This window comes from Gasterosteus aculeatus, chromosome 17 (genome assembly GCF_964276395.1).
Source record: "Gasterosteus aculeatus chromosome 17, fGasAcu3.hap1.1, whole genome shotgun sequence".
Classification (NCBI taxonomy): domain Eukaryota; kingdom Metazoa; phylum Chordata; class Actinopteri; order Perciformes; family Gasterosteidae; genus Gasterosteus; species Gasterosteus aculeatus.
In genome coordinates, this window is record NC_135705.1 from 17487052 (window position 1) to 17507831 (window position 20780).

The following is a 20780-nucleotide window of genomic DNA, read 5'->3' on the forward strand; positions in this document are numbered from 1 at the left end:
GATGAGTGTTAATCCACCCCCATGTGTTGCACGAGACAGAAACAAGTAGCATTAAATAGAAGAAAAGGGGAATTTACGGATGCAATGTAAAAATAACACACGATACGAATGAATAAACCTGAGCAGTAAAGAATAAGGTTAAGCAAGTCAAAAAGTACACCAATAATACACAATGCACTTAAGTAGTGATACTAAGTGATCTCTTTATTATTAAAGTGCTATACTAATTTAACAATTTAACAGATCACTTGTCCAGGAAGTTGACAAAACCCTTGTGACCTGCAGTTTGGAGTGTACTCTTTATAATCCAAATCTCCTTTCTTTCCTTTGGACACAGGAAATCCCTTTCCCGGCCTGGAAAGGGATTTATTGGGAATCATAGAGACTCATTATACACACATCTAGTTTGCAATTTTTCAACAACAAAAAAAATAGACCTAAATTGAATCTGTCTACATAATAACATACTTTAGATATCTGAACTTCCGTATAACTAAAATAGTGGTTTTTAGTTGTCAGTGGAGTTCAGACAAACACCTTGATTTACATTCTGAGCTGGCGGTAATGGTTTATACACGGTAAGAGTCTTAGCAAACGGCTGGAGAACCGCTCGTTAAAAGACTAAAGAGATCATCTTGTAAAATCCTCACAAGTGACGTGGATCAAGGATAATGGCAGCTGGGGGTGGAGGATTTTGAGGAGGTGTATGTGGCTTCTCACCCGTGTAAGCATCCCAACCGATCAGTCTGACAGCCTTTCTGACAGGATAATATTACCATGCGTGTTGAACATAATATCCGTCAAATAGACAAATGTTGTCAGGCGTTTGTTACAAGTAAAATCAGAAGTCTAAATATTCATTATTAGCTTTACAATGTGACAGATGTTAGAAAAAATCTTACTCAACACTGGTGTAAAATCATTACAGGACATGAATTAAATAATACTTGCAAGCAGGATAAATAATTCACAGATGTACAAAGTCATGGATCAAGGCGGTTTCCTTCTTCGGAGCGGGAGTACAGAGTTGGAAGATAAACACAGACAAACAGACAAACAGGCGGGTGGGGAGGGAAAACGCTGGTGCCGGTAAACGACCTTGGATGTATACGGTCATCTTAGGCACCACGAGATTAACTGGACATTGACACACAAACATCTTGATTATCATTTGACCCAGAACACAGCGGGCCTCTGTGCGAGAGGCCACTCGTCTCCAAGATTGAAACGTTATTTGAGTTTTCCCAACACAAGGTTCTTTTTATAGTCACTGTCCCTTAGGGTACAATAAGGAAATGCGGATTAAAATCCTGTTTTGCTTCACTAGAAGAACACAAAAAATATATTATGGAGAGTGGTGGATGAATCAATGAGTCTCACAGTCAGAGAAACAAGGTTATTTTGAACATAACAATTGCTATGTTTTTCATTCTACATGTCAATTGTCCTTATTGCTTGTGTTCTCAACCTATTTAAGATGATATCCGATGCAGAACCCTTTCAACCTGTTGAAAGTGCAAAACAATGATGCACAAATACTTTTAAAGGTCCTTTCAGGTCCAATATTACTTACTTTAGATATTGCTCAACAAACGTATCTACCCTTCATTCTGAAAGTCAGTCTCAGAGGACTTTAGTACATCTCGTTTGAACTTTCCTGTCTTTGGTCTTTATTACAGCTGTTAAAAAAGGTAAATTAGGCAAAATTCCGCGGATTTCTGATTTAGTAATTTGACGTTTAGGTAGAGCTGTAGGAATCGATACGTGCTGTTCACTGTGCAACGTGTCTTTCAGCACATAACGGAAGTTTGTGTCAGATAAAGAATGCAGAAGCCGTCACAGCCTTTTACAGAGGACATGCAGACCTCAGGTCACGTACAGGAGGCTCCATTTCCGTAATGATAGGCAGATGTTAACACAGCTTCCATCCGTTTACCTTCAACGAAAGCCTGCTCTCGATTCTGAGGGTGAAAAATGGAAATGCTTTTCTGAGATCCATGATCAACAAAGGATAATCCTTTCTTGATACGATAATGGAGGTAGAGATCATCCATCCTAATAGTAGCAGAAAGCAGCTTACCCAAGGGCAGCCTGAATGTGATTAGCACATCTAATTGCACTGATGACCAGATTAACTGATTCAAAAACAATGGTCCTCCTTCAGATTAGATCCAATTGAACCAGCTTGGGCCCCGATAGACTGAACTCAACTAAAATGTTCTCTTATGGGTGAATACATGTTTATGTCAGTGCATTTAGCCCTCAATGTGTGTCTCATAGTGTCCTCTGCCCCATTGCCTCAGTGTCATGAGTGTGAATATCCCAAATATTGGACCGGCTCCTAGCAGAGTTTTACTCCGTTGTGTAACGTGTCTGTGGATCCTGCACCGCTTCCTGTCGCTAATCTCTTTGACTATTTTTGGAGGTTACAATTTACTTAAGCGATTCATTATTCAATCATTCAATCAATTAAATGTTCCATAAGACAGCCTTATAAATGGGCTCCTGTCATCTGTAGCGGACTGCCATAGCCATAGAGCAGGAGACGCTCAGCTGACAATCACATAAAAAGCCAATTTTGATTTTCCGTTTTCACATTCGGGGGGCAAAATGAAGCACGGCCGCGTCCCAGAGATTCCGGAGGATTTCTATATCCCCATCTCCTTGGACACGGACAACATCACGTCTCTCAGCCCGTTCCTGGTCCCCCAGGACCATCTAGCAAACAAAGCCACCTTCTACTCAATGGCCTTTTACATGTTTTTTATATTAATTGTGGGCACTTTCATCAATGCTCTTACGGTTGCTTGCACCGTGCAAAACAAGAAGCTGCGGTCCCACCTCAACTACATCCTGGTGAACTTGGCTGTGTCAAACCTTCTCGTGTCCGGTGTGGGTGCTTTTACTGCCTTCTTCTGCTTTGCCGCCAGATATTTTGTCCTCGGAACATTAGGATGCAAAGTAGAAGGCTTTCTCGCAACGCTCGGCGGTAAGACCCTGAGACACATTCGAGGAAATTATGACACATGCGTTTTTGATTGAGGTTTTCTAAATTCTACTCTATTCTGCTCCAGGTATGGTAAGCCTGTGGTCTCTTGCCGTGATAGCTTTTGAAAGATGGCTGGTCATCTGCAAGCCGCTTGGTAACTTCATTTTCAAGGCAGACCACGCTCTGGTCTGCTGCGCATTCACCTGGGTGTTTGCACTGGCTGCCTCGGTTCCCCCACTCGTCGGATGGAGCAGGTCAGTATCACACACACACTCACTTACATCTGCACTGGTGATAAGGATGCAAAGCCTCTGTGCCCACCCATTGCTCTTGTGTTTACCTCACCAGGTACATCCCAGAAGGCCTGCAGTGCTCCTGTGGTCCAGACTGGTACACAACCAACAACAAATACAACAATGAATCCTACGTGCTGTTTCTCTTCGGCTTCTGCTTCGCTGTTCCCTTCTGCACAATTTGCTTCTGCTACTCCCAGCTTCTTTTTACAATGAAAATGGTGAGGCAAAGTTAAGGGAGAAAATGAAAACAGAATGAAAGGATGCTGTAAGGCCAACAGTTCTGTCATACCGCAGCTTAACTGTTTGCCGCATGGGCCACTAAATATGAAGCATGCAGTCATGAGACTTGTCCCCCCACTTTCTTCCTCAACAGGCGGCAAAGGCCCAAGCAGAATCCGCCTCGACCCAGAAGGCGGAGCGGGAGGTGACCAGGATGGTGGTTCTCATGGTGATGGGCTTCCTGGTGTGCTGGATGCCGTACGCCTCATTCGCTCTTTGGGTGGTCAACAACCGCGGGCAGACTTTTGACCTGAGGTTCGCTTCTATTCCGTCCGTCTTTTCCAAGTCCTCCGCAGTTTACAACCCGGTCATCTATGTCCTCCTCAACAAACAGGTCAGTTGGATGCAGCGACATGTTGAAACCCACTATAGGTGTGTTCAAAAAAAAAAGCTTATTCTAAAATGTACTTGCCTGTCAGTTCCGATCATGCATGATGAAGATGCTGGGGATGGGCGGAGGTGATGATGAAGAGTCGTCGACATCGTCAGTGACTGAAGTTTCCAAAGTTGGACCTGCTTAGACTGAACATCAAGACCGTCGACTTCTCTCCCACTAATGATTGTGGATTGTAAATAACAGTAAATGTAAGTGTGTTTTGCCATAAGAAAAGCAAAAGTATATGCGGTTCAAATAATGAATGAATCCTAAATAATCTGCAAAGTGAAAAATAAAAAAAATATGAACATCCGATGCATATGGTGTCTCTGTTTTGTTGATATTAGCAAACACACAGTCACTGGTTTGCAGTTTCCTTTTATGGGTGCGTTGCCACGTGTGAGCCGTTACTACAAAAGCTGATTTGTGAAAGTAACTTATGATTAACTGTGGAATTTAGATATGCAAAGTGGGGAAGGGAACACTCTGGTTTCTTTGTAAAGATATCGCTGCAGAGGCAACTGATCATTTGTGTTATTATTCCTGTTTTATACGATTGTGTTGCTTTCAATGTCCCTATGTAGTTAATAAAAAAGCATTTCCATTTGTTCATTTCTATTTCATCCTCCGGTGTTAAAATCATCATAATATGATGCCCTTGTCTGCTTTGGGTTGTTGGACCGACCGAGTTACCCTACGGAGATCCGCTTCTACAATTACACTGTTATCACAACATCTCGTGCTCTGTTTAAGCTTCGGGAAGGAGTAGAAATGCCAGAAAGGTAACACAAAGCTTGAGTTAAACCAGTAGAGTAGTTTACAAAAGGCTACTGTTAATCTAATTTGGAAACCAGATTACCCACGAAAGAACTGCTGCAATCTTCCTTAAGAAAGTGGGATTATGCTGCTGGGATCAGTTTGGATCTCAGGAGCAAGTGTGCAGGCGAACATCCACAAGTGCACCGTGTGAATATCTACATGCTCGTGTGTTCCTTGGTTGAGATTCTCGCAGATCATTTTGACTCAATCGACCATATTTTACTAGCAGTGTGTGTGGAACATTCAAGATTCTTAATTTAGGTCATTGTCTTTCTAACTATGAACAGCGGCCTCTTAACAAAGATTGACTGTGTTTCTTAAACTGCCTGTTAGATAAGCACCAACACGTGATCTCCAACCGTAAAGCTGGCACATGCATGTTTTGTGTATTTGCCTTGTTGTAAAATCAAGATTGCGCTTGTTTTTATAATAAGGACTCATTGAATCTTATTTCTTTTAGTCTTTGTTGAACCTTTTGAGTTGCATGTTTTGTTTTTTAACCATTCAGTTAAAATGGCTAACACCAGTTAACCCAAATGAATCCGTCAATCATAGTCATTTAATCTTTTAATTGGGACAAAGGACATTCCGGGAACCTTAATACCAGTCAGTCCTCCACAAAAGATTAACAAGATGTCAGGGACACAGACATTGCAGTTATTATGTTTATTCTTTATTCTTATTCTATGGTACATGTGACCAGCAAAGAGAACGCGTCAGCTATAACGATTGTGATTTTTTTTTTGTGATTTTATAGTTTAAACGTCAAAATGAGAGCGAATGGTGTCAAGCAGCTGCCGGAGGACTTGTTGATGCCGATCCGCCTGGAGAGCGACAGCATCACGTCATTCAGTCAGTTCCTGGTCCCTCGTGACCACTTGGGAAAATTAGAATTCTACCAAGTTGGGTCTGCCTTGACTTAACATCAGGGCTTTCCACTTATGATTGTGAAATATATATATATATAACAGCAAATTGGTTGGTAATATTCGTTGGTGTCTGTATATTGATGATTTGATGATCCACTGGTTTGGAATGTTTCCTAACATTGGAGTTGTATTGTAAAGCACATAATCACATATAGGACATCTATATATATGAGTGTGTCCCTCTGATGCACCGTACTAAATAATAATTAACACCTGGCAGCGAAGTTGTTCCTGTAATTGATTTCAAACTCTTACAAACAGATTGATTCTGACCAAAATATTTCAGTCTAGTTTCGTGGATCTCTGCTAACACATTTTGAATATATCATTAAATGAACAGATTCTTTGAAATACCAGTATTGACCATCACTCACAATGGCCTTACAAAGGTGGCGCATGTTATTGTGAGAGTGCGTCTGGTGTGTGGCCAATGTCAGTGGGCCGTGAACCTAAGCCTAAAGCCCCTCCGCAAAGCCAATTAAGTCAAGCCTAAGTAATCGCCAAAGGTCCTATAAATGCACCTTTGGCGACCCGTCGGCAAGACACACGGCGCTGAGAAGAGCAGAAACATCCAGTGTGTCAGTTTTCTTTACATGTATTTTCTCTTAATTTGACACACATCTAGAGTAGGATGCAAGATTTGCAGCAACTGGTGGTGGTGAGTAGTTTCTTGTATTCTTTTCAATTAAAAACAGCTGTTGTTAAATATAATACTATCGTAGAGGGTGTGATTTACATATCATCACATTACCTTAAAGGCAAGGATAATCTGTGTTGTGATGTATTCACTATATTCTGCCTACGGTTATTGTTTATAAAGTCATTTCATTCCCAGAATGGCTTCTTACAACCTGCTAAGACATTTTCTGTAATCTGTAGTGGAGCAGATCCTTTTGTTGTCCACTGTCCCAACTTAAAATATTCGTGCATTAGATATCATACATCGTATGTGAATAGTTCATCATCCAGCCAGTTGCCCCCCTTTAATTATTTTGAGCTGCTATTAGATACGCGCAATAGAATATGTTCCTGCCCAGTGATAGCTGCCTTTTATAGTTGTCTGTCTTGTTCCAGGTTTGGTAATCCTGTGGCCACGGGCTGCGGTAGCTTTTGAAAGATGGCTGGTTGTCCTCAAGCCACTTGGGAACTTTGGCTTCCAGCCGCCCCCTGCGGCAGCCTGCTGCACAGTGAGGGAGGTCTTTGCAGAAATGGCTGCAGTTCCTCCTCTCGCTGGATGGAGTAGGTGAGTACACATGGGCCAACCACACAAGTAGTGTTATTTGTTTTTTAATAATCAATTTAATGAATGAGGTAATTCCTTCTGCAACTTACTCACTTACTTACTTATTACTTCATAAAGGAACTCTCGAAGGGATCGTCCAGGGATCTCTAGCCCCCAGACGTACAGCCGCTATCCAGTCTCTACAGCAGCGATTCATTGTCTGTCCCTCCAGGTGCGTCCCAGAAGACCAGCAGGGCTGCTGTGGACCCGACTGCTACAAAACCAACAACAAATACAACAATGGGCCCTACTTCATGTTCCTCTTCTGCTTTTCCGTCCCTTTCTGCACCATCGTTTTCTGCTGCTCACACCGGCTTCGCATGCCTAAACCGGGAGGCAACGCACCTGCGTTGGGTTGGGGGGGATCTCGTCCGTCTGTGCTTCAGTCGGACTAAGAGCTTTCACTGATTCTCCCCCAACAGGCAGCGAAGGCCCAAGCAGAGTCCGCCTCCACCCAGAAGGCAGAGCGGGAGGTGGCTGGCATGGTGGTGGTCATGGTGCTGGGCTTCCTGGTGTGCTGGATACCTTTTGCCTCATTTGCCCTTTGGGTGATCAACAATCACTGGAATCCCTTCGACTGGCAACCCCCCCCCCCCCCCCTCAATAAGCAGGTTGGTTCATCGTTATCTCTCAGGCCAAATGTCAGACCAGTGATGCCCTCTAATGGCGGCAAAATATACAAAAAGCTCCTTCTTCAGACAGAAAACCGGATGCGCTTTTGACAACTGCAGACTCCTTTCTTTATTTCATTTGGATTATTTGGACAGAATTCCTGTCATAAAAGGGTCACCAGATATATTGTTGCACCGTTGATCTGTAAATAGACTGAAATGTTCCCAATTGTATTAAGTGGTGGAAAACCTGATTTCCCTCATCAACAAATGTTGTTTTTACCCCTTTCAGTTCTGCCTATGTGTGATGCAGTGCATGAGTGAAGGTGGTGATGAGGAGTCATTGACAATCAGTACTGTTACAGTTACTGAAGTTTTGAATGTCTGATCTTCTGCGGTGGTTCATTTTGATGATGTGTATGTTGTTGATACTAACAAATATCATTCCAAATAGAATTTGGAGCAGAAAATGTACAAGGAAAATGTTTAAAAAAAAAGATAAATGCCAATTATTGTCTTGTGCTAATATATGTCTGTGCATGACAAGTAATGTATGATATCTCTGTCTGATATTCTGTCCTAAAATCATGTTTTTGATTTAAGACACTAAAATGTCTAACTTTGGTCGTACAAAACCCATATTAGTTATTAGTCTATTAACGTGTGCAAGCAAATGCTTGTAGTATTTAATGAATCTTTGTAAAGAGTTGTACTGTATTTGTTTTATATGAATTCTCTTGTGACTTTGTGTGCATGTTAATAACCTCCAGACCCACAACTTTGCAGCTGCACGATGAGAGACGATCATTGACAATGTTAGGGAAAAACTGTGGAACTACCTCTTCAGATACTTTCTGACAATAATGGATGTTCTTGGCTACATTATGTGATACTTATCCTAGTAAATAAAAGGTATATGCGCCTACATTGATGTGTGGTATTGTCAAGTCCAAAAATATTTTTCACACCACTTTGAAAACGAAACCAAGCAAAACCCACAAAACATACAAAGTTGGTCATGTCGACTCTCCAATCTTAATCCCACATCCGTCCACCCACAGGTTTTTCACGCAGTTAATTTATACATATACAGAATACAACGTATCAGACATCCGAGTGGGTTCAAAGACCGAGACACAGCAACGTTCAGCAGATGGCGCCAAAAAGCCTCGCTGTGTATTTTATACTGAAATTGTGAGTAAATCAGTACTGAAAAGACTTTCACAAGAAGGCTTTTCTGTTTTGATAGTACAGCAACTGATAATGGTATAATATACTACAATGACATATATTAGTACAACACAATGCCATATTGTACGTTATACTAAACCATTCATATAATTTATATTGTGCTATGATTCCGTGATGACTCTGGGACTCCCTTCCTAAGAGAACGTACCTCGTCCCGTCAGTCCCTGAACGAAGTACGCGGGTCAAGGAAAAAAAACTGCCGAGAGTTCAGAAGATACTTTGGCAGACGAACACGCACACATCTTGCCATCTATTGTTACACATAATAGAAGTGCACAGAAACGAGATATATTGTTGTGCTGTGTGACCATTATCTTAAGCGGATTAAGTGAATAATGGGTTAATAATAACCCATTAATCTCGGTAGTTACACGTTTTTTCACATTTCACAAAGTATTTGCCTCAGTAGTGTAACCAATCTTTGTTCATTATTATATAACATCTACCAAACACAATACATCTCAACACGTCAGTCGAAGCCGTTTCAGATCTGAAAGCCATGACTGGCTGGTTACGCGTTGCCTGCCTGTTGTGCTGCGGGAGAACAGATGAAAATCAATCGGCCAAATCAACAGACACCTTTGCCGCCGGGTTGCGGGCCGCCACGGGTCAACTGGGATGCAGGGAAAAGCAAAGGGGAAAACAGGATTATTATTCACGTCACAACGTCCCTCAACAAAGCTGTGAACATGCGACATTACCTGATGTGAAGTGAACGTGAAGAGTAGCAACGCTCGGTTCACTTTACACCAGAGTAATTAGTGCAGGAGACCAGCTGCTGTTCAGGTGGAGCACAAACGTTCCCTCCTGCTGGAGGTTCTCGGCGGTAGTCGGGAGCAAATCTGAGTTCTGCTAGTAGTGAACTTTTACCAATCCCGAATAGTTCAGAACTAGCGGAATTCCAGACCTACCCTCGAAACATCGTGGAGCAAAATACTTTCCCATGAGACCTATTTCAGAAATAATAATGAAAACACAAAATCAGACATGAATAGACACATAATACATAAATGGAAATAGGATAAAAGTTTACAGATGTCTTTAGTTTCAGGGTCCATCTTCTCCTCCGTGTGCAGTCCTTGTCCCGAATGGAGCCCGTACCAAACCCGCGGGGGCCAACCAGCCACCTGAGCAAAAAGTGGACTCCAGAGACACACATTAGCAACGGATTAAAATAAACTAGCCGCTTTTGTCGACCTGTGATCCGAGCTGAACTGTCGCTCCGGAAAGATTAACTCGTTACGGAGTGAGCACGCCAGAAGTAATTACTCTGTGGTAATCTGTTTTATGGAAGAACCTGACTTGTCCGTATAATCTGCTTTGGGATGACAAATCTTCACCTGCCTCAACCCACCTCTGATTAGCGGGTCAACACTAAGAGGCGAGAAACCGTTTAGACAGCTGCTACCCTGGAATTCCTGCTTTGCTTGGATTCATTGAGGTATTATCGATGGTTATTGTTGCTTGGTGCAAAATGCTCTTGATCATGCAATGGAGGGCCCATGCTCGTCCACAGCTGGCTGACTTGTGTTGGTTGGGCTGTGGGCCGTCACGCACAGACCGGCATGAATGGCACTACGGTGCTCGCAGGGAGAAAGCTTTTATTACACTTTTTGCTCAACAGTAAACTTTCTTTCCATTGGGTCTTGGCTTCGAAAATAAGCTCTGTTTATTACCCGTACAGGTTTAGCAAGATAATCTCGAATAACAACAACTTCATTGTTTTGGGGTAACCAGCAGACGTGCGGAGCTAACATCGGGCTATAAACAAATCAAAGGACAGTGAACTTCACGTGTCGCAGCTAAAGGAAGACTTGTATCCGGCCTGAAGACGTTGAAGGGTTTTATTGTCTCATTTTGCCATTTATTAGCGACCGACTTTTCTATGACACATAAAAGCTGCAAAAGCAACGAGAGCGGTATTGGCTGATGTACTTTAGATTGCAAAAAACTCCATGAAATCTCTTAAGCTTGTGTTAATCACCCCGACTTCGAAAAGCGGGAATCGGAAGTGCTAAAATGCAAACTCCCTCACCTGTTTTAGGACTCGCTCCTTCTGCACACTATTGGGATTGTAGTGAAAGCGACGTCTGAAGAGTGGAATCAGAGAAAGAGCTTCTAAGTATTTTTCCATTTGGGTCTAATGCGCTTCAGATGAGGGTGAGAGGTTAAAGAGTTTACTGATTTCAACTCTCATTTATTCCATCTCGTCAGACATCGATAATCACAGTCAAATTGAATTCACTTGGAGTTGATCTACAAATGTTATCATACGTAGACAAACTCAGTGCCATCACAGCCTCATTTACTCAAACACAGCACAGATTTACTTAAACACTAGCCACCCTGATCCGCTAAATGCACCATATCCTGTTGGGAACACGCCGGACTGGAGAGCTTTGGACGGACACAGCTGTCCACCGGCGTCATTTTGCCAAAAGAGATTCACAACAAAATACAAGAACCCGGAGGTCCTCCCTGGTACGATGTCCACAACGAAATATGACTTCAGCGCAACGCTGAATATTTCAGTATTTATTTTGTTTGTTTTTATTCAAGCCAATAATCCTAACCCTCTGCCAACCTACACAAAAACGGAAGATGTGCCTGTATAGGCTTTCCATCATTTTAAGTGTTTCTCTGATAGCCGTCCATCGAAACTCGTGATGAGATACCTCGCCCCTTCGACTTTGAAACAAGGATTATGACGTGATTCACGGGGTCAATGCGGAGTCTAAAAAGCCAATGTGCTGATGTGAACTCTGAAATCTTTAAGGATTAAAGGTGTCTTACTTCCCTCAAGTCCGACTCAACTGTGACTGACTATTATAGTCCCACTACTTGTCCAATTAAGCGGCTTTAAGACTTGGCTGTCCTCTCATGCCCACCAGGGTTCACATACTTACCACCAAAACATCACACGCAACATGCCGCAAAACCTTCAAATCAAGTTAACATGCACAGTTCTGCACTATTTGTCTTAGCTTCACAACGGATGCAATCCACAATATTTGGTGTAGCATGAAATTATTCCTCTTCATCCGGAAGAATGAGGAAATAACCGTTTGCTTTGAAGCTTAAATGACTATACGATACACTTAGACTCTGTGTTGCTTTACTTATTATTTCTAAATTGCTATAGTTGTATAGAAAAAGACAATGTTGCCTACTGCAGGTGTAAAAGAAATCAAACAATGGCTCAACATTCAATTTTGTGTCTTAGTCAAAGACCTGGCAACTTATTGCTATTTTAACCGAGTGGATGCTAATCCGCTTTCAAGATTATTTGGGCGTTTTGTGTCTTAAGGTCATAAGCTAATAGTTTTAATTACAGTTGAAATAAGTTTGACCGTGGTGGCTTTGTCGCAGTATCACTGCCAATCAGGACGCAACAGATAACATAACATCCTTATCCAATCAGAGGTCCACGTCTGCTTCAGCGTATAAAAGCTAATGTCAGATGTTGAGCACCAGGCACCCGAGGAGGTTGCAAGTGACGAGAAAGGTCAACTGCTGAGGTCCTCCCTTTACGATCAGAATGGCAGAAGAGTGGGGAAAGCAGGCGTTTGCTGCCAGGCGGTACAATGAAGATACAACAAGAGGATCTATGTTCGTCTATACAAACAGCAATAATACCAAAGGTACAGTACATTTTAATTCTTTAATACTTTAGTGGGTTAACCAGAGTGAAATGTATACAGTTTTTGCAACTAGAACTTTTTCAGATGTAGATTTAAATGTATTATATTTGGTCATGATTTTGCACACCCATATAGACATTATGGAGTTACAAACTTATTTGGAGTTACAAAGTATTTAAAGGATAATTTGAGGCTAATTCATTTAATCTTTTACTTTTTATCCATCATTTTATACCAGCAAGAACTAATTATTTATTTAATTAATTATTACTATTTATTACAAAAAACAAAACTGTGGTCTAATTGTTATTGCAAGACGGATAATAGAGTTTCATACAGTTACTTACGGCATATTTAACATTTAGTTTCATAATTAAGGGCAGTCTTAGTCTTTCTGAGACCTTACAAGATGAGTTTAAAAAATAAAATGTGGAACCAAATAGGCTAAGACGCTGCTTTTCGCTCTTCCAGATCCCTTTGAGGGTCCCAACTACCACATTGCTCCTCGGTGGGTTTACAACCTTTCAACACTGTGGATGTTCATCGTGGTCGCTCTATCGGTCTTCACCAACGGTCTCGTCTTGGTGGCCACAGCAAAGTTCAAGAAACTCCAACACCCTCTGAACTGGATCTTGGTCAATCTTGCAATTGCTGATCTTGGAGAGACCGTTTTTGCCAGTACCATCAGTGTGTGCAACCAGTTTTTTGGTTACTTCATTCTGGGCCACCCGATGTGCGTCTTCGAGGGCTACGTCGTCTCAGTCTGTGGTAAGTGGTCACTGGGTTCGCCAGAGTTTGGACAGAGAGTTTTTTTCATTGTTGCATTTGTCATCAGGCTGAGAATGAACCTTTACTGAGTCTCCTTATTCTTTACGCAGGTATCACCGCTCTCTGGTCCCTGACTATCATCTCCTGGGAGAGATGGATAGTTGTGTGCAAACCTTTCGGAAACGTCAAGTTTGATGCCAAATGGGCAACGGCTGGAATAGTGTTCTCCTGGATATGGTCTGCCGTCTGGTGTGCTCCCCCAATCTTTGGATGGAGCAGGTAGCCTGGCATTTTGTAGTCTTGAATAAAACCCACTGAATTTTGTTTTGACCAGAACAGCAAACTAAACATTTTCTTGCATCAGGTACTGGCCTCATGGACTAAAGACTTCCTGCGGACCAGATGTATTCAGTGGAAGTGATGACCCTGGAGTCCAGTCCTACATGATTGTTCTCATGATCACATGCTGTCTCATTCCTCTGGCCATCATCATATTGTGCTACCTTGCAGTCTGGTTGGCTATCCGTGCTGTAAGTTGTTTTAAATGCAGTATTGCACACTATGTAAAGTAGATCCCTCCCTGGGAGACTCTCACACTGTGTTAATCTGTGGATCGCAGGTGGCCATGCAGCAGAAGGAATCAGAGTCAACTCAAAAAGCTGAAAGAGACGTATCCAGAATGGTCGTTGTCATGATTGTGGCATATATTGTCTGCTGGGGACCGTACACAACTTTTGCCTGCTTTGCTGCGGCTAACCCTGGATATGCCTTCCATCCTCTGGCTGCTGCCATGCCTGCATACTTTGCCAAGAGCGCCACCATCTACAACCCAGTTATCTATGTCTTTATGAACCGGCAGGTGGGAACAACAGTTACATTGACGCGTTGATCTGCTCTTGTATGTCCAAGTCAGACCTTTTTAACACGCCTTTTTGTTATTCTCTCTCCATCAGTTCCGTTCATGTATCATGCAGCTCTTTGGCAAAGAAGTGGACGATGGCTCTGAAGTATCTACATCAAAGACAGAGGTCTCCTCTGTGGCTCCTGCATAAAGCTGATATTCTCCTTTTGGGGGAAAATGAGAACCATTGTGATTTGTACAGTATATATATGTATTGTTTAATTTATCTTTTTTTTTTTTTTAGTAAATATAGCTTTCTGGCAAAAGACAAAAATCAAATAAAAAAAATACATAAAGCAAATGAAGCATTAAATGACCGGTCTTTTTTCAGATGAGCTTAACTATGAAGCAAAGTGAAAGTTTCCCGTTTGGTTTTAAAAAAAAATTACTTCCACTGCAGAGATCATGTGAGAGTCATATGTTACTATATGTGACTTTACAAACATTTTAAGGTCACAAAAACATAAAAAATAGAAGCAACTTGAGGGTTGACATAGTATTTTGGATATTTTTAAGATAACTAGTTTCATAAGCAAAACTAACAAATCATTTATTCTCAGTTTATATATCTTTACTTACCTGATTTCTGTTTGAAATTTGCTCTCAAAACAGTTTGCATAATAAAGGCACAGATCTACCTTCATACATTTCGCCTCTATATCTTTACATAGCAAGTTCAGAATGTTTATTACAGCTCATAAGAGAATCATTGCACAGCATATTTAAACAAATATTTCACCACTTTGTCATATCTAAAAAGTTTTATATACATTTAAGTTTGAGAGACTAATGAGAACATGAACGCAACATTAACGGGATGGCTTTCCAAAGTTAAATGTGGTATTTACCTTGGGATGTCCTATACACACATCAGTCTTTCATGTTTAATATATTAGTGACATGAACATGTGAATCCTCACCATTTAGTTGTGGAGTAAAGGTGTAGGTGGGGCCAGGGAACCAGTCAATTTGTAAGACAATCCACTTTTTGAGGCACTGTTTTTTCCTTCTTGCACAGAAGCTTATAGTTAATACATGAAAACCTAAAAGACAATCAACATCCCAACATAACCTTTACATTTGTATTACTGATTCAAATGAAATGCTCCAATGGTTTAACAAGAACGTCCATGAACCGAGTGTACACAAAGTGGACACAAATTTTATTGACATTGACAACTGCAACAAAGGCTAATTATTAGATCAATGTGTTCCAGTTTTAAGGATTTAATTGCAACAGCCACTGTTCAATAGATAATCAATAATGTAATGTAATGTAATAAGAGTCTTGGAATGAGTGTACAGCTTCATCTTTTTCTTCGAGAACCTACATCTGAGGAGCATTAATTAAATGGATGTATGATCCTCTGATGAATTTACATTTCAATATGATTGATAACCACAAAGAAATCCCCTTTGCACAGAACAATATTAAGTTTAAAATACAATAGTATCATCAGCATACAAATTGAAGTGCAGTGTGTGGCTTTTTGTTTGTATCTAGTATATACCAGGGGTGGAATAAGTGTTAGGATAATTTACTTAAAAGTATTTCCCGCTAGCAATTAAATAAATAACTTAAATGGAGTGGAGGTTAAGTGTAAAGTAATAGGAGAACTACATATACTTAGGTGTACACTTACTTACTTTACACCACAGCTATTACTCAACTCTTTTTTTCCACTTGCTCTTTTCCACAGGCAGGTCAAAGGGCAATCTCAGCATGTTCCTCTCAGGCCTCTGTCAGTTTTCTCCTTCTGTACGCCGTATTTAGTAATGAATTCCCAGCATTTCCCCCCTTAAACGCTATAACTTCTGCCCAGTTGGACGAACCACGTTCTTTAGTTTGACGCTTTTATTTTGAAAATATCCGGATGTTGTTGTTAGCGTCACCGTGTGCGCGAGTTCCCCCTTTCGCCACACACGTGAACGAAGAGCAGAAGGAGACTTTTACTAAAGCCATGTCCAAAGATAGTACGTATTTGCTTTGTAAACGTATTCATTCACTAAATAACTACGCATGTTTTTAATGGACTCTGTTGTTTCTTACAGAACGAAAACGAGCGAAACGTCTCGGCCTCCTCGGGAAATTTAAGGTAACCGTGTAATCGTTTTTGCTAATGTTTGCTGTAGCTAACTTTTAGTGCTGGAGCTAACGAGCTGCTGTGTAACCGAACGTTAGGTACCGTAGTTCAGTCAAATGTACGCCAGTCTCAGGACAGCCCAGCTCCGCCAACACACGCTAACTGAGACGATTACTCAGCCCGCAAGTGCCTGCGCGGAGAGATCGTCAACACACGTAGTGTGAGTTACAGCTAGAAGTCACAAACCAAACAACTGCTCGGTGTTTGCAGATGCGGTACTGCAATGGCAAGACTCCCTGAGCCACTGTTGAGTGAGAATGCGAAGAAACATCACTGGTGATTAATGGAATTAGAACCGTAATATCACATATCTGTGCAGATTTGAAATGGGAAAATGCCACAGTCAAGTGCACAATAGTGGCTCTAAAAGTTTAAACCTCTTCAATCTGATCACTTGGTAGAATGCACAGTTGCCCAAAGAAGCATCGCTTCCAAAATACCCAAAAGCGCCATTGTGGTGCAATAATGATTGAGGGTTACGTGTGTTTTTCAACTGGCAGGGAAACCATATGTGTGATGGCACTGGTCTGTTGTGCTACATTAGACTAAAATATTTGTTCATCTCTCACTTCGAAGAGATTTGGAAACATGTTGAATATAATTTGTATTGTTTGCTCAGTGAAACGCGTGAGCTTCTTTTTTAATTTACAAAGCCTCAGAAATATTGTATGTTGTGAGTCGTTGTTTGCACTGTTATACCTTTTATGATGATCTAAATGAATAAATAATGTTTTATAGTAAAGGCTATTTTGTATGTTTTCCTGCTAGCAGAGTAAAGATGGACAAAATAACGATGCTTCAGGGAAGACAAAGAATTCAGAGCAGTCATCCGTGCATCATGTGAAAGAACACAGAAAACCTGAAGAGATCCGAAAGCATAAGGTGAGCCTTTGAAAGTCTCGCCTGCGCTCCTGTTTGAGGTAACATTGCTGATATTATAATGAGGTAAACCATTCTCTCAATTCATATATTTCCTAATCAGCTTCAGGAGCTCCAGGACAGGCAGAAACTCTCTCGGGAACGAGATCTGATGAAGAGAAGGAACTTGCAAAGCTTTCAGAATGACATCCTGCAGCGACAAAGAGATTTTGAGCAGAAGGTAAATGTCGGCCTTCTTTGGCGTTACTAGACTGCAGCAATTAAAATATAAGTGCATTCTGTGCAGAGGGTCACTGTAGTGATGCGTGTTTTCTTCTTTGTGTTCACAGGAAATGGATATGCAGAGTTTGGAGAAGAACGTTAATTTTGAGAATGAGAATTCAAGAAAGGCATATTACAGAGAATTTAAAAAGGTATTAAGTTGCTCCATATATGCCACATCTTCATTTCTGATAGCATTTACGTAGAATTAGCACCTCACATTTTTTCTCTTAACCCTTTTCAAAGCAATCCGAAGTCAATGAACGTTGGATAACACTTTTGGAAAGAAATTAAATTGAACACAATCTTTGAAGGTGGTGGAGGCCTCCGATGTGATTTTGGAGGTTTTGGATGCACGTGACCCCCTCGGCTGCAGATGTCCTCAGGTGGAGCAGGCAGTCATTCAAAGTGGAACAAACAAAAAGATCGTTTTAGTGCTTAATAAAATCGGTAAGTGATCTCAATTCATTCTGAAAGTATATATCTTTTAGGGATAATCTGCATTTCCATAATTTCCTCGGATGACAAGGAAGATAATGTTTTATTTACTCTATGAATGTACTTTCAATACTTTTGATTATAGATTTGGTGTCCAAGGAAATCGTGGAAAAGTGGATTAAATTTCTCCGAAATGAGTTTCCCACAGTAGCTTTCAAAGCATCTACTCAGCAACAGAACAAGAACTTGGTACGCAGTTAAAAATGTACACTTTGATCATCTAGAAATGCTAGTTGAGATTTAAGAAATGGATCGGCATAAACTCACATTATTTCTACTGTCTCTTTCCATGGACAGAAACGCAGTAACGTACCGGTGACACAAGCCACCACAGAGCTTCTCAGCACAAGCGCATGTATTGGTGCAGATTGCTTGATGAAGCTACTGGGAAACTACTGCCGCAACCTCGACATAAAGACGGCCATCACCGTCGGTGTTGTAGGTGAGCACCACGCCCGGCGAGACACCAGGTCCTGTCTTTGCAAGTGGCGAGGTTGTCTAACAGGGAAATCATTTGCCCACTCATGTTTTCTAGGATTTCCTAACGTGGGAAAGAGTAGCTTGATCAACAGTTTGAAACGGGCGCGAGCGTGTAACGTCGGCGCCACTCCTGGTGTCACCAAGTAAGTACACCCGTAAGCCGTCGATGCCGAAGTCCTGCTGGTCCACTTCCGGTCTTGCTGATGGGTTTGCTGGATTTCAGGTGCCTTCAACAGGTGCATTTGGACAAGCACATTAAGCTCCTCGATTGCCCTGGAATCGTCATGGCGACGTCAACGACGGATGCCGCAATGATTCTTCGCAACTGCGTGAAGATTGAACAGCTCGTCGATCCTCTTGGGCCCGTCGAAGCCATCCTCCGGCGCTGCAACAAGGCGGAGGTCTGTCATGTCGGTTAGGGCTGTGCGGTATGGCCAAAGATCCAGAACGGGATTTAGAACGATTCTGGCGGTATTGCTTTGTCATATTAATTCAATGACCCCGAAAAAGACCGCCGGCTACCCCAATTATTAGTGTTACAAATGGTTAATGTGTCACCAGCTGTTGTGGTGTTTTACCCTATAAAGTTATAACCATGACTCAATCTCAACACACGTAAGACAAGTAGCTCCGACCGCTCGGCGCTCCTCCGCGACGTTTAAAGAGAGCAACGTCAGTTGTTGCGGCGTAACACCGGTATGAACCACACGTGAGAAGTTTGTTCCGTACGGAAATCTTACACCGTTTGATCCGTATACCGTCCAGCCCTTGTGTCGGCGCAGCCCTTTTGTGCGTTGCCCGATGGTGTCTTTCGCACGCTGCAGTGACCGTGGTTTTGCTGCATGTACAGATCATGGAGCACTACGGGGTTCCTGACTTTCACACAGCTCTGGAGTTCCTGGCAATGCTTGCCCGACGCCAAGGCAAACTGCGAAAGGGAGGACTGCCGGACACCGACAAAGCAGCAAAGAGCGTGCTAATGGATTGGACAGGGTGAGTTTGGAAGTTTTTACAAATGACCACCAGGTCACAACACCGTGCGAATTTCAAAATGCTTTGTTGTTTAGGGGGAGGATAAGCTACTTCACGCACCCTCCGGAGACACACACCCTTCCCACACACGTCAGCGCTGAGATTGTCACTGAGATGGGTAAAGCTTTTGACTGGGATGAGCTGGAAAAAGGAAATGAGAAGGTTCTTGCAGGTAAAAGTTACTTAGTATGGAATCTAGAGAATGTTGTCACAGTTTTCAGGCCAAACTTCAGGCCTCTTTGTCGATGGGCTTTTTTGTTTGGTAATTAGTTCCAAAATCTCAGATCATAAATCTAACTTTTACACACTAGTGGATTATAATGGGAACATTGTGTGATGCGTTTTGTTGAAACCTCCCAAAGAAGCAGTGGTTGTTCCAAAGCTGATTACGCCTCTCGCTGTCTTTCAGAATCCTCTTGTCCTGATGTCCAAATGGGATTTTGCATGGAAACCACTGGAATGACACAAGGTGGCCAGGGTGAGCCACCTTCTGACCTGGAAGTGGTGGCGGGGTCCTTGGAAGAGCCAGAATTTAAAGACGAAACTGAATCTATGGAAGATGGCCACGACGCAGAGGTGTGAAACATCCTCCCAGCTTAAGTGCTACGTTACATTATGCTTTATGCAATTAGAAAGTTGTGTCTCCTTTTTAACTTTTCTTCCTGCTCAAAATAGTTTGGACCAATGACTGTGGAGATAAAATCTCAGAGGGCAAAGACTGAACTGCCCTCAAATGATGCTGCATCCAGGGCGCCAGATTTGAAGGACATCTTTGGAGTAGATCCTCTACAGCAGGGTCAGGCTCTCCTGGCTGCTGGCAAGAAGAGGAAAAAGCAGCAAAAAAGAGCTGGTTTGTTTAAATATTGGTCTCATTCTATCTATAGTTTTGTCATATGTGTGATGATACTATTTGTACAATAATGGAGGGAAGAGTAAAGACCAAATGACTGAACTTAATTTTACGTTTTATTTTTTTAAACCACCCGAGAATTAATATATAGCGTCATCGGTTGATAGTAGTAGAGAAGCCTGTGAGAGAAGCTATGGAAAACGTTTCTATGGGTTTGTAGTGTTTATTTTGTTACAATTGATGTGGCAGATGACCAACATGTAATCCTACACACACAAGCGTCCGTAAGAACTATTGTATTTTCTCTACCGTGCGCCATTTAATCGTGAGAAAATGTTTGTTTTTTTCCCTCTGCAGACAAAATTGCCACAAAACTCTCCGACACCTTAACAACGGCAATGGACTTCTCCTTTTCAGATGACTGATTAAAAATAAAGGACTAAATTAATACATAAAACCGGTTTGTGCTGTGTCTTATTTTGATGTAACACATG

At 41.8% G+C, this 20780-nt stretch overlaps 3 protein-coding genes, 1 long non-coding RNA gene and 1 other non-coding gene across 7 annotated transcripts; 4 read left to right on the forward strand and 1 right to left on the reverse strand.

Annotated features, from left to right (window-relative positions):
• Window positions 1-1459: 1459 nt before the first annotated feature.
• opn1sw2 (opsin 1 (cone pigments), short-wave-sensitive 2) lies at window positions 1460-4255 on the forward strand. The gene is made up of 5 exons (XM_040203013.2): window positions 1460-2989; window positions 3075-3243; window positions 3338-3503; window positions 3659-3898; window positions 3984-4255. Exons 1-5 carry the CDS (start codon window positions 2611-2613, stop codon window positions 4083-4085), a joined length of 1056 nt encoding a protein of 351 aa, XP_040058947.2. The 5' UTR covers window positions 1460-2610; the 3' UTR covers window positions 4086-4255.
• Window positions 4256-6220: 1965 nt separating this feature from the next.
• LOC120834930 (uncharacterized) lies at window positions 6221-8506 on the forward strand. Of its 2 annotated transcripts, XR_013453152.1 has the most exons (4): window positions 6221-6346; window positions 6763-6931; window positions 7049-7142; window positions 7393-7554. It is a non-coding gene; the product is annotated as an uncharacterized LOC120834930 (transcript). The 2 variants fall into 2 exon arrangements; XR_013453151.1 differs by lacking the exon at window positions 7049-7142 and having other exon boundaries at window positions 7143-8506.
• On the reverse strand, window positions 6960-9995 carry LOC120835478 (uncharacterized). Its single transcript, XR_005714574.2, has 3 exons — window positions 9866-9995; window positions 9534-9782; window positions 6960-9445 (listed from the first exon to the last, which is right to left on the reverse strand). It is a non-coding gene; the product is annotated as an uncharacterized LOC120835478 (long non-coding RNA).
• Window positions 9996-12197: 2202 nt separating this feature from the next.
• On the forward strand, window positions 12198-14787 carry LOC120835476 (red-sensitive opsin). The gene is made up of 6 exons (XM_040204459.2): window positions 12198-12473; window positions 12945-13241; window positions 13352-13520; window positions 13606-13771; window positions 13861-14100; window positions 14195-14787. The coding sequence occupies exons 1-6, from the start codon at window positions 12371-12373 to the stop codon at window positions 14291-14293; spliced, it is 1074 nt and encodes a 357-aa protein (XP_040060393.2). The 5' UTR covers window positions 12198-12370; the 3' UTR covers window positions 14294-14787.
• Window positions 14788-15940: 1153 nt separating this feature from the next.
• gnl3l (G protein nucleolar 3 like) lies at window positions 15941-20743 on the forward strand. 2 transcript variants are annotated; one of them, XM_040204454.2, is made up of 15 exons: window positions 15941-16116; window positions 16195-16238; window positions 17055-17168; window positions 17269-17385; window positions 17495-17578; window positions 17741-17876; window positions 18010-18113; window positions 18222-18366; window positions 18460-18547; window positions 18628-18805; window positions 19255-19397; window positions 19472-19608; window positions 19846-20012; window positions 20112-20286; window positions 20644-20743. In XM_040204454.2, exons 1-15 carry the CDS (start codon window positions 16017-16019, stop codon window positions 20709-20711), a joined length of 1800 nt encoding a protein of 599 aa, XP_040060388.2. In that variant the 5' UTR covers window positions 15941-16016; the 3' UTR covers window positions 20712-20743. The 2 variants fall into 2 exon arrangements, with proteins under 2 accessions (XP_040060388.2, XP_040060389.2); XM_040204455.2 differs by having other exon boundaries at window positions 16017-16116; window positions 17058-17168.
• Window positions 20744-20780: the final 37 nt, after the last annotated feature.

Bases quoted from the DNA above. Each gene is read 5' to 3' on its own strand.
- opn1sw2 (XM_040203013.2), top strand. From the start codon at position 2,611: ATGAAGCACGGCCGCGTCCCAGAGATTCCGGAGGATTTCTATATCCCC. The intron at 3,244-3,337 runs GTCAGTATCACA...TTACCTCACCAG, and splicing joins CCACTCGTCGGATGGAGCAG to GTACATCCCAGAAGGCCTGC. The intron at 3,899-3,983 runs GTCAGTTGGATG...CTTGCCTGTCAG, and splicing joins ATGTCCTCCTCAACAAACAG to TTCCGATCATGCATGATGAA.
- LOC120835476 (XM_040204459.2), top strand. From the start codon at position 12,371: ATGGCAGAAGAGTGGGGAAAGCAGGCGTTTGCTGCCAGGCGGTACAAT. The intron at 13,242-13,351 runs GTAAGTGGTCAC...TTCTTTACGCAG, and splicing joins CTACGTCGTCTCAGTCTGTG to GTATCACCGCTCTCTGGTCC. The intron at 14,101-14,194 runs GTGGGAACAACA...TCTCTCCATCAG, and splicing joins ATGTCTTTATGAACCGGCAG to TTCCGTTCATGTATCATGCA.
- gnl3l (XM_040204454.2), top strand. From the start codon at position 16,017: ATGTTGTTGTTAGCGTCACCGTGTGCGCGAGTTCCCCCTTTCGCCACA. The intron at 19,398-19,471 runs GTGAGTTTGGAA...TTTGTTGTTTAG, and splicing joins GTGCTAATGGATTGGACAGG to GGGGAGGATAAGCTACTTCA. The intron at 19,609-19,845 runs GTAAAAGTTACT...GCTGTCTTTCAG, and splicing joins AAATGAGAAGGTTCTTGCAG to AATCCTCTTGTCCTGATGTC.